Source organism: Cavia porcellus, unplaced genomic scaffold (assembly GCF_034190915.1).
Source record: "Cavia porcellus strain 051 isolate PalLab524CR breed Dunkin Hartley unplaced genomic scaffold, mCavPor4.1 scaffold_6, whole genome shotgun sequence".
Classification (NCBI taxonomy): domain Eukaryota; kingdom Metazoa; phylum Chordata; class Mammalia; order Rodentia; family Caviidae; genus Cavia; species Cavia porcellus.
The window spans coordinates 51,314,444-51,327,137 of record NW_026947489.1 but is presented as its reverse complement, the minus strand read 5'-3'; the positions used below and the strand labels follow the sequence as shown (position 1 = coordinate 51,327,137).

The following is a 12,694-nucleotide window of genomic DNA, read 5'->3' as shown; positions in this document are numbered from 1 at the left end:
ACTTACCAGACTTAACAGCACCCCAAATTCGTCTGTAGACGAGAGCACTGTGCAAAACCCATCAGCAGAAGCAAGTACAGCACTGGGCCGTCTCATTATGACTTGACTGTGCCTCGGATTTTAACTTACATAAGCAACCCAAGAATCTTAACTTCTCTGGACATGGAAGTTGTCTGCCTTTGAATTACCATGTTTTCTGCCCCCAAGTTCCCAGATCATTTCCTGGCTCACTTAGGGATATGACATTGCCTTGACCTCAGGCCTAATGTGCTCCATTCTGGTTTTTCCATGAGAATAGTGTGAACAGCCAAAGGGACTCATTGTCCACCTTGCTGTCTAGATGCTTTGTCCGAGGAATAAATGTTTCCCAAGAAGAGAGTTAGTTTGGTTGTGGTCAATTTCCCAAGTGCCTCTTATTTCCAAAGCTCTGTAACCCTGACCAGCTGGGGCTCTTCCCAGCACCTTCAGGATAGCTGGCTCTTTCTAAAATTATAATTTATTCCTAATTCTAGTTAGACTCTATAGTCTTTTATATCTGCCTGACTCACTTCTCCCTCTATCCCTGACCCTAAGGCCATTTTTAGTAGCTGCGTGAATGGACACATCTTGTGGTTAATGAGGATTACAGAATAGGGAAGGGAGTTTCCAAATTTTTGGGCTTTAACTTTGCAACTCTGAAAAATAATCAGGAGCATTGCACTTTGGGTAGTTTTAAGGTTTTGTGTAACACCCAACGCTACTTCTATGATCTTATGAGACAGGTAAATAATTGTAGAGGTAGGAAGTATCAATAATTATTGAAGCTATTTTCAACGCTATGACTGATTGTTTGAAAAACCCAGAGACCCTCTTAGGACTGGGCAGAGGGGCTGGGGCATTAAACCAGCATATGAAACAGGAAAGAAGGTTACAACAGTTGCAGAGCTAATGTTTGGAGAGTAAATGCCCACAAGTCTCGTATTGTGTTTGATGAGCCCTCTTTTTTGTAGATTTGATGTCTGAACTGGCTCCATCTTTCTCTTTCCAGCTCCAGGAGGCCTTCGGATGGGAGCCATTCATCCGTCTCTTCTCTGAGTACAGGAACCAGACCAACTTGCCCACAGACAATGTCGACAAGATGAATCTGTGGGTCAAGATGTTCTCCCACCAAGTGCAGAAGAATTTGGCTCCATTCTTTGAGGCCTGGGCCTGGCCCATCCAGAAGGAAGTGGCTACCAGCCTGGCCTACCTGCCTGAGTGGAAGGAAAATATTATGAAATTGTACCTCCTCACACAGATGTAAGGAGTGCCCATCAAGGTGGCAGGTAGAGAGGTTTGGGGAGGTAAGGCAGAGGTGGGATTCACTCCTCCACCTCTGTCTTCTAGAGTTCTGGCCTTGGCCCTGTGTCTTATCACCGACTTCTGTCTCTAGGAAGCGGGTTAAGAACACAGCAAAAGTTTAGTCAGGTTTTCTCAGGAACAGGGCCTTCTACTAGGCACCCTGTTTCTTTACTAAAAGCTACCACATTTCCTCCTGATCCTGTAAGGCCCCATCTGGGAGTCTAGGCTTACCTTCAGGCCATCCTCACAGGGTACAGCCCATAGAGGTTGTTTCTCAGCTTCACATTCTAAAGACTGTCTGGATTTACTTTTGATCATCTGATCCAAAAATCTGACCACCAAGCTCCACTGGAACACAAATTTACCATGACAACTAGACAGCTCTCTGATGCCTTATGTACTATTGGATAGTTTTCAAAGCACTTGAAAAGCAGTCTGGTGTAGTGAGACTAGAGTTGGCTAGGACTAGAGTTGGCTCTTGGGAAAGCCATTTCTCTCTGTACTACTGTTTTCTTGTGGCATACAAAGGCTGGCCTCTTAGAATTGTCACAAAAATGCAAATGGATAACTTTAAAGAGCTTATGAACTGAGCAGTGGAATCGCTTAACTTCCTGCTGCTCTGCAGAATAATGAGGCCCTATTTCCAGTCTCCTCTCACTGGTTAGAAGTTGATCACCATTTCTACAAGTAGGTGCCTGGCATTCAAAATCGTGGGTCTTATACTTATTAGTTGTATGGCAGTAGCAAGTTTCTTAACATCTCTGTGATTCAGTTTCCTCATTCTATAAAATGAGATACATTTCATGAAATTATTGTGAAAATTCCATTTTATGCTGATGCCTGGTAGTTAATAAGTATTGAAAAAAATGTTAGCTACTCTAATACCTAACTAACTCAGTTTCATTTTAGAGTCCAATGTCATTTTTTGATGAGATTTACAAGTACAGTGTAATTGTTTGTTTTTTTAACTGATACATAAAGATATAAAAGCTATACATAGTAATGAGAAACCATAATATTTAACTCACGTTAAACACATCTGTCTCCTTAAACATCTGTCATTTCATCATAATATTGAATTAAATCTTTTCTGCTAGCTTTTGGAAATATACAGTACATAACTGTTACCTCCAATATCCCATCCTTTAGTTTATATAGCTTTTAGAAGGACTCTGGTGTTCTTTTATAAATCTAAAGAAAGAACCCTTTAAGTTTACAGTGGGGTTTTTAGAAGCTACTTACAGTTTGGCTTCCTTACCTAAATCTATCTTTCAGTCCAACTCCTTCTCTGATTAAATTAAGAGTGGGAATCTTAACAAAAATGAGGACAATTCCAAGATGGTGCTTACCCTTAGTAAGCCATCTGGTTGCATAATAGCAGGTGTACTTCCACTGTGACACAGACTCCAGATGCAAACACTCAAGTGTTACCACACCTACAGAAAACTTCACTTTGGAACAAGATAAAACTGCCCCAATCTTTACTTAATTACCACACATTAAAAGATCCTCCTGCTTTTTCATCTACATTTACTGTCATTTGCATGCCTTTTTCTTCATAATTTTAACTAAGATTGAGCCTCTAGAAATAATGCTGTTTACATACAACCAGTTTTCCTTTAGTTCACTTCTTTTTAAATTGATTTTAATACTTCATTTTATTTACTTAACTGGGGAACTGGAGGCATGCAATAAGATTTTATCTACACAATGTTTTTTTTCTGAATTTCTTCGTAATTATCCTCTCTTTAGCCTAGAATTATTTCCCCTTTGTTCATAAATATCTTTTGTCTAAGTTCTTTAAACATACAAGTTGAACATTCATTCATAAATAGTTTGTATCTACTGGAAGCTATCCCCAACCTTTTGGCATTACATGTATTATGCCCTTTATTTTTATTTCAATTATTATTATTACATCAGATTCTCATAAGGAGACCTCAATGTAGAGTCCTTGCATACATGGCTCACAGTAAAATTCACTCTCCTATGAGGATCCATTGCCACTGAGATCTGACAGGAGGTGGAGCCCAGGTGGTAACTTGAATGAAGGGGTGTCCATACATACACGAGGCCACTGTGCAAACCCGTTCGTAACAGGCTTCTGACTGGTACCAGGGCCCCTGTGTTTTGGGGTATTGAATATGTGCCAGGTATTAATATTGGCTCTTTTATAAAAATTGTTTAATCTTCACAATAATGAGATAGAAATTGTGATCACTGCCATTTTATGAAAGAGACCTGAATTTTATGGAGATCAAATGTATTATGTAAGGCTCAATTGCTAATAAGTGGTACATCTGGAACTGAAACCTAGGCATTCTGATTGCAGAATGGGTGATCTAATTACAGTGCTTTGAGTAACCAAATATAGATAAAGAAACAAATGGAATGTTTTTGTTCACTAGAGCTTGTCTCCTCATCTAATTTTATCAAAATAAAAGGCCCCTTGGTTTATCCCAATTACTTGTACAAAGAAAAAGGAGGCTACTGGAGTGTGTCCCGGTAGACAGTGCTAGACAAGCCATTAGGATCTAGCAAGCCCTGTAGCTGGGGGTTTAGTTTCCATCACCCTTTCCAGGGCACCATGAAAGCACTCTACCTAGATTATTGAAAGTTAGCCTGTTTTGGTAAGCATCTGACTCCCAGAAGTCCCCAATACTGCATGTTCTCTGAGAAAAAATTAGATTCTCAACCTTTTAAAATAAAATTAAATACATTCTTGCCCTCTTTAGTCCCTTTTAGCAGTGAGGCCTGGGGATCTTGTAAATATATATAGTTATCCATGTTACGACCTGCCTGAAAGCCTCAAACAGGGTGTCCAGTTTAAAACAATGGACTGACCACATAAGTTTTTGTTTGTTTGTTTGTTTCCTCCTCAGGCCCCACTGAAGCTGACATCAAGAAACACAGAACAGAAGTGACAAATCCCAGCCAAGAAAACTGAAGGTATTTGGTAACCATTGGAAAAGATCTCAACACACTCTGGGAGAGAGAAAGTGGAAGAAGCATGAAAATGAATTAAAAGAGCAAAGGTACCTTTCAGACAGAATATAAGCTGATCTGAACAACATAACCCCAAAGAAACTAAAGCAACAGAAAAATCTATTACTAAAGAATTGTACCAGTGGTAAAATTCATCCCCATTCTGTTCTACCCCCACTCTTGTACATAGAACATAAGTAGCCTACTATTGGTACCAGTTAAAACTTCATTGTTGCTGTTCTTGTTGTTGTTTGTATAAAGGAATTAAATAAATTGTCTGAGGAGAGGGAAGAGTTGATATTCCAAATAAAATACTTTTGTGAAAATATGTGGCCCCTTCAGCCTACCAGCTAATTCTCTAGAATTAAGATCCCTAGTCAAATACTCGGTGTTTCTGCTCATATGAGGGTCACTGGAGATAAAGACTTATCCATGCAATTGGAGGGGAAAAAACCCAATCTGTAAAAGTCAATAGTTAAAATTGATTTTTAAGTGTAAATTTTCAGCTGGAAATCCCCAGACATGGAGGGGAGATGGAAACAGCAAGAGAAAAGGATAAGAAAAGTAAGCAAGAAGAATTAAGGAAGTTTTAAAAAGTTTACAAACTGGAGAAAACAAAGTCAGCATGGTAGAGAGATAATTTAAAATTGCAGTAACATATTCAGAGAGATTTGAGTTGTTTTTGTAAAATGGTAACGGGATATTACAAGAAAAGGGAAATTTTTAACAATAGCAAGAGATCTTTGAAAACAAAATAAGACTTCCAAAAGATTTTTGTAGACAATCTGGAAAATAAAGTAAAAAGACTCTCCTTGGACATAGAGCAAAAATAAACAGAAAATAGGAAGGAAAGAGACACAGACAACTAAAATGTAACCATTAGGAGTTTCTAGAAGAAAGAACACAGAAAACAGTAAAGAATAAAGAGAATCAAAGAGCAGAAAGAATTACATCTTGAGACTGAAAATGCCCAAAACAACCCATATTTAGGTACAATCTTATGAAATTTAGAAATACTAAGTGTAGATGATGATATTAAAAGTGCACAGGAAGAGAAAAAATTAAATCATCATAATTAGCTGAAGTAAAAAAATGAGAAATAGGTTGATGGGAGATCAGTCAGTGACACAGAATTTTAGAAGCCAAGGGAGTGATGTGTTCATGTAGCTTCTAGAAAACTTTTGTCCCCAGGATTCTATAGAAGGCAAACTGGGAAAGAGGAATATCAAAATAAAGACATTTTCCAGCATGCAAGTTTTCAGAAAAGATACCTTCTTTGTACCTTTATTGAGAAAGTAGCTTGAGGAATTTCTCCAGAAACATAATCAAAACCAGGAAATAGGAAAAAGTGGGATCCAGAAAAGAGTAGACCTCACCCCAGAAGTCTTATTGTTGCGTAATAGTTATCGAGTCACAAACTCACTCTAGAGTGATAATTATACAGAGGGACATATCACTCTACAGTGACATTTGTCCAGCTGATCCATTTTGGGTGAGAACACATAATCAAGGGCTCTGTGGGAAGAATGCATTCTACGCATGGATAATACCATTGAGGAGCTAAGAAGTTGGAAAATCTGGAATGCACACGTTCTTTAGCCTACCAAAAACAAAGATTAAAAATACAACAGGAATTCAGGTCCAGTTATGAAGCAAAACAAAACAGACGTAATTTTAATGATTTATGTGATAAATCAATTTGACATGGGTTGTAAGTACATCCTCTTTCCAGTACTATATGCATGATGCCATTGGGTGTGCTAGTTTCTATTGGATTTTCATTTTGTAAAAAGTATTTTTATAGCCAAAATCATGTACTTGCCATTTATTGATCCTCAGTGTTCTGATATCAGCAAACCATGAAAGGAATAATATTTTATTTAGAACTGAAATTGAAAATAATGCTGACAAGGTAAAAAGAAAAGAAAAAGAAGTTAAGAATTAGTTGAGTGAATAAAAGGAAGAAAAGGTATGGCTACTTACATATTCAAAGTGGGGATGAAAAGAAAAAGTCCTTAGTTAAAAGGAGAAAAACTAGATAGTAAATTCAAAACTAAACCAATAAAACTATTTAAAATGACATATCTATTAAGCATTTGGAGAAGGATGGACAAAGGAAAGGTGGAATAGTATAAGTTAAATCCTTATCTTTTGTAATGGGGAATTATTAAAGATTGTCTAAAGTTAATAAGTCAAGAAATTATTGTTTGAACATATTATTTAAAGTTAGGAAGTTAGAAGATACAAAATTAGATATTGTTAAAAAAAAAGCATCTAGGGACTAGGACTAGAATTACAAAAGAGTGGGGTGGCAAACTGTGTTTTTCATTTTAAGTCTTTCTGTACTATTTAATTTTTTACCTTGTGCATGTATTACTTCGAAAAATTTTTAATAAACAGAAATAAAAATCCTTCCATGGCTACACAGTGTTTAAGATACAATGGACTCAAACGCTTCACATGGTGTTTGCTTCATCTGACTTCCAAACTCATCCCAGGTCTCCATTACTTCTCCAGTAGTGACCACACTAAATAAACAACAGTTACTCAAGCACCCTTTACATTCTCTTCTTTCGACAAGTACTCCATAAAAATAAAGCCTTCCTCTGGTCTCCGCCTGTCTGGCACTTATTCTCTAGCAGATTCACAGTAATTATTGAATAATGGATGTTTGAGAAGGTACTGATAAAGGCTACAAACTGAGGTTCTTTTCAAAGGCCCATGGAGTTTGTCCCTATAGTAGGAAACACTGAAGAAGATCCATACGAGGCTGAAAGCTTTTGTAACTTTAACAAGTTGCAGTCTTACATGAGGCCAGCTGGTGTGGGAGGATTTCCATCCATCTGTCAGTCGCTTGTTATGTTCTTTGCCCCTGCACATTCTAATCTATTTTCAGCTATTTCCCTGTGTATTAGGGAGACACCATCAACTAATGAAAAATGTCAAGCCACCAAGTTTTTTATGTCCTGTTATTTCTACTCTCTTAGTAGTTGTTTCTTTTCTGACCCCACTAACATTTATAGCTGAAGATAAATGTTTGTGCAAATGTTTTTTATTATTATTATTATTACTGAGTTAGCATCTCTCCTACGTACTGTGCATCAGGATCTGGAACAGAGGTTTGCTCTCACAAGTTAGAGTGGTTCCCAGATTGTTACTGTCACAGAAATAGCCCATTTTTTAACAAATAAATTCCACCATACTGTTCAGTCTGTATTCCTGTAAAAGAAAATAAAATATGCCATTGTCTAATTCCCAAGGTCAGTTGGAGCTCTGATGAGCAATGGCCTTAACCAGCAATCTGCCACATTTATCAGAATCCTTCTTACTTGTTCTTCACAAAATCAATCCCTGAAAACTTAGTGCCTTAGCTAATGTCCCCACCCAAAGTCACAGCCTCACCTAATGTATGTACTTAACAGACCAACTAGAGATGGGCTTAGATGCCCATTCTTTTTGCTGGCAACATGCCATGCCAAATTGTATCTTTGAAGACTGCTTCTAACAGACCCCTGGCATGTCCTTTGGAAACCTGTTGGCTTCCACTTCCTTAAAGTTTCTTTAACTGTCTGGACCTGTCTTTCACTTTGGTAGAGTATGAACAGAGGATGATTCTCAAATTCGAAGATACAGTTCTTCAAACTATAAACACACACCAAACAACTCCCAATCCTAATCAAGGGAATCATGGAAATGTTACTTTGCATTTGGATTCTTGTGCTTTTCATTGATAGCTAGAAGAAGCATTTCTATGACATGAGAACTAGAGCAGTCTAATTATGCATGTTCTGGTTTGGGTTGCTGTCACAGATGCTTATTATGTTAGAAATAAATACAATAAAAGAATGAGTAAATAAAGGGTAAAGGTAAATAAAGGAGAGGGAAGCAATTGTAACTTAAACAGCAACAACAGAGATGGTATGTCAGCAACTAAGCTTTAATTAATACCAATGCCATGGTGTGAACCTGAGAGCCAGTTAAAAGTTGCCGCTGTTCATCTCTATTGAGTGTGAACTCAAATTATTAGTTATTATCAAATTATTGAGAAGCATGTACAAGTAGATATTAAAAGCTTCTTCCCATGAACTACCTAAATTTTGACATAAAATTCATTTTCACAGCCTGCCAAAATTAAAATATCTTAAATCTGAGACAATATCCAATAGGTGGGTGGTAGAAGGATAAACTGATCAAAGGCACAGCATACAATCTAGCAAGGAACCTCTCCAAGAGGTCCCTTGAGATAGGAAGAAGACCCAGTCCCTTCCTGAACAACACTGGTAAGTCCAGGGTCCAAGTGTATGCAGCAGACTATGGCTGGACCCGAGGTAGCTCAAGGGTCTGCGCTTTCAACAGAAGCCAGGAACTAGGAAAGAAATCTTAACTTACTTTACCCTCCACCAAGCTAAGTAAAGATGGGGGAGGAACTCCAGTGTAAGAAAAATAGTTTCTCCTTTTATTCTAGCTAGCACTGTAACCTTGAAGACCAACTGTTAAAAAGGAAATAATAACCTTTAATCATAAATATTTACAACCCCTGGCACTATGAGTTTGCTTGTAGGTTTGCAGTGGGCACCAAGAACAGACTTAAAGACTCATGGAAAACAGAAAAACTAGCAAAAGGTAAGCTGCTGACTCAGTTGGTGGCATTAGAGTGTCTTCTGTCACAAAGCCAAGTGGTCTCCAGTGCTGGACACAAGAGTGAGCGTCTCAGCATGAAGAGGGAAGAAGCCCTCAGCTACTGCAGATGAGGTTGTCAGGCCCCTCCAGCCAGAGGTGAGCAGGAACACACCTACAGGTGGACAAACCCATGTAGCATCATTGCAGGAGGGAAAGCACACACCGCAGAAACTGTGAGCTTCTTTGTCAGTGGTGTTATAAAGAAATTTTGTAGGCTCTGGGCTTCTTTGGGTAATTGAAGGAGAATCTAAGAAGGCAAAACTTTGCTCTGGATCTTTGGCTGAGATCTCAGTGAAGCTCTTCCACGAAGAGATCTGAGTAAAGTCACACAAATCTGTCACTGGTTTTAAAAAAGTAGCAGCTTCTCACTGTAGGTAACAAAGAACTTTTTTATGTTTTGCAGTTTGCAAGAAAACTTGTTTTTTCTCAATTTATGATGATCTCAAGTGACATCGTCTGATATTCTTTTATGAAATTATTTATGTACAAAAAGGTGACGTGGTCCAGCTTGAGTACACAGCAGACAGGCCCCTGTGGGTCAAGGACTCCTGCCTTTCCTTCTTCGTGCAATTGGAGGGAAAAACTTTGTTCCTTTCAGAGATTCATACTTGCATTTCCCTTGGGTGAACCCAAGGAAAAGAAATTAAAAATAAAGAAATACACAAGGTACACAAGAGGTACCCAGGTAAAGGATGGTTCCACTTGGTGAAAGTCTTTGGTAAATGAAAATGAAATCAAGACTATAAATAAGGTCACTTACTTATTGTTTGAAACAGTCCAAATATAGATTCCTGAGCCGTTACTGGGAGGAGCAGGAAGTAGTTGGCAGAGCATCAGTCTGCCTTCACCTGAGAGGATTAACTATGTCTTCACTCTCATGTAACTTCATTTGCTACCGGCTGTCTTTGGGCTACAGAGAAGAAACTGGAATTTAAAATGAACCTGAAAGAATCTTTTCCTTAGAATGTAACATCTGGATTAAAAAAGTAGAAGTCATTTTCTGTAGTGTTCAAGTTTACTTCACGGACCATATAATCACTATAATCACAATAGAAAATTAAGTTGTAAATATTTATGATCTCACTCAGACTTCCATTTTTTTAGCATAAAGTTAAAAACCACTGATAGCCTCCCCAAATTATAGTGTTTCATGTTTTATCTGCCCTATTTTAAGAAACATTTCTAGAAATCGATCTTCTTACGCATGTTCTCTCCTTTTGTGGTACTGGGGATCAGGTGTGAACCAAGGACCTTCTCACTGAACTACAACCCTGTCCTTGTTTATTTTATGCTCTTAAGACAAGGTCTCGCTGAGTGGCTAACTTGGCTGACTGCATTCAAACACGGAATCTTTCTACCTCAGCCTCTACAAGGTACATATCTCACAGGTAGGCATCTGCTTCTAGTCTGCTGATCAGATCTCCTATACATCCATTCAGTGCACATTTGTTGTACAGTTACTACAACATTAAACACTGGTACAAGGTCTGAAAATAAAAGAAACAATAAGTCCCCTGCCTTTGGCTGTTTGTGTTCCAGTTTGACTATGAGAAAATAAGCATCTATCAGGTATGGTAAGTTCTATGAAGAAAAATAAAAGCAGGAGAAGGTAGGGAAGAGGAATTTTGGGTGAGGGGCTATACAGTGGGCATGTTTGCACTTCCATATAACGAGGTTCCATGAAGCCTTTCTGATCAGGTGACATTTGAGCAGATTCTTAAAGAGACTAATAGAGCAAACAGAGCCCATAATCCAAAGCAAGGGGTGTAAAATGATATGAGGCATGGTGAAGAAGCACCGAGACACTTATAAGTTTCTTTCCTACACTAAGAAGCTACTTTCTCAAATATAAGTCTTGATCACAGCTTTCTGGTTTAACTGATCATTATTTTGAATCCTTTATGTCTCTTAAAACTCATGCATTGCAAGGTCCCAGTAGATGGTGCTACTGGAAAAGGATGGGAGCTTTGGGAGGTGAGGCCTCCTTCGTGTAAGGAAGTTAGGTCATCAGAGTGGCCCTGGAAGGGGTTCTGGAACCCCAACTCTTCCTTCATGTAGTGTTTATTGGCACGATCACATGAGCAGCTGCCATGATGTCCTGCTTCCCCATGGGCTCAAAAACAATGGAGCCATATGACTATGGACTGAAACCTCTGAATCTCCAAGCTACAGTCACCCTTTCCTCCTTTTGATGTGATTGTCAAATTTTGTTACAACAGCAAACTAACATGCTGATCAAATCACAACTTTCAGAATACCTGTCCTGCAATTTTAAAATTACATCGCATTTGACAGTAAAGTTCACAGACTTTTCCTTCTGAAATTTCTCTATGATGAAGGAAGAAAGAAGGTTCATTTTAGTGTTTTCTATGTCTTCTACCAAAGCTATCAATGGAAATATGATTCTACTTTTACATGTTAATTTCTGGGCCTTTATCAATGGCCCAATGTGTCTAGTGACAGCTAAATTTTGGAACTAAATTAGTAAGGAGAAAACTGATTTGGAAATAATTTAAATTTGCGTAGCAATAGAAGTTTAGTCTTCCAAATTAAGGTCCATTGAGACAAATGTGCAGAGTGCTGGGAAATTTAGATACAGTTATTCTTGGCTTCCTGTTACATACCCACCTTTTACACCACTAACCTGAATGATACCTATTTGGCTCCAGTTAAAGCTAAAAGCACTTTGGATAATAAGTTTCAATATATGATAGAAAATCTTGAGAAGGAATGACCTTGATGGGATAGGAACTTTGAAATAAATCAAAAATTATTTACATTTTCAGGGGATAAAAACTGCTGATTCTCACAAGCTAAGAACTTTGACTTATCATTCTCTGTAGGGCTTCTCTTGTGGGGTACTGGCCACCTATGAACCCTTATATCCATACTCTGCCCCTCTAGAGTCCCAATATCTGCAACTCTCATGGCATTATGTGTGAAAAGATACACATAATTCTTCTATAGGTACAATTGAAGGAAATTTGCATGTGTTGTGCATCTAGCCAGCCTGAAAAACCACCCCACACTCAGGTTAACTTACTGCCATGGGCTCCCAAATTGCTGCATTCTTCAATACAAAATCAAACTGTATGTCTAATCTGGAAGTGGGGGAATTTAGAAATGTAAGAAGATTCATCTCCTAATCCTTTTTACTGGAGTAAGACAGTTTGAGCATAGCTATCTGTAACAATTGTGAAATCTACCAAGATATCCTCTGATCCTGAAACACTACTGGTTCCCTCACATATATTCCACAACCCTGTAATATGAGCAGGAAAGAATGCAGGCCTAAGTTAATTTCACAATGATATTGAAGAAGAATGTGAAAAGCTTTTGTAGCTCTGAATGAGGACCAGGAATTTAGCAAGAGAACTAACACAGTCCAGCTTCATTGCTATCTATGAAGAAGCAGAGACAAGCTTGCCCTTGGACATTGTGCTTTAATTTAAATAAAAATTACTATAAATGTGCCAAAAAATGAAACATGCAGTGGGTGTGTCTTTTGTGCATACTCTCAAGTTAATAGCTGTGCTCTTGACTCCCACTGCAACAGCTTTAATGAATACAGTTATAATACTGCCTGTATTATTCTTGGTCCTCCAAGAAGCAGAAGTCAAGACAGGATCATTGTGAAATAGATTTATTGAGGGCAATGCCAACGGAGGAACATGGAGAAGAAGCCGGAGTGGGCAGGGTGAAGGATGGA

The 12,694-nt window shown here is 38.2% G+C and overlaps 1 protein-coding gene across 4 annotated transcripts in view; it reads left to right on the top strand.

Moving 5' to 3' along the window:
- The window catches only part of LOC100723292 (TRPM8 channel-associated factor 1), a 41,421-nt gene extending 34,704 nt beyond the window's left edge, over window positions 1-6,717 (top strand). For 3 of the 4 annotated variants that reach the window (XM_005006091.4, XM_005006092.4, XM_005006093.4), the window contains exons 8-9: window positions 1,028-1,278; window positions 4,203-6,717. In XM_005006091.4, the coding sequence (XP_005006148.1) occupies window positions 1,028-1,278; window positions 4,203-4,212 (261 nt within the window). In that variant the 3' untranslated portion in view covers window positions 4,213-6,717. Of the gene's footprint in view, window positions 1-1,027; window positions 1,305-4,202 lie in introns of all 4 variants that reach the window. The other variant, XM_063250657.1, reaches the window with a different exon arrangement.
- Window positions 6,718-12,694: the final 5,977 nt, after the last annotated feature.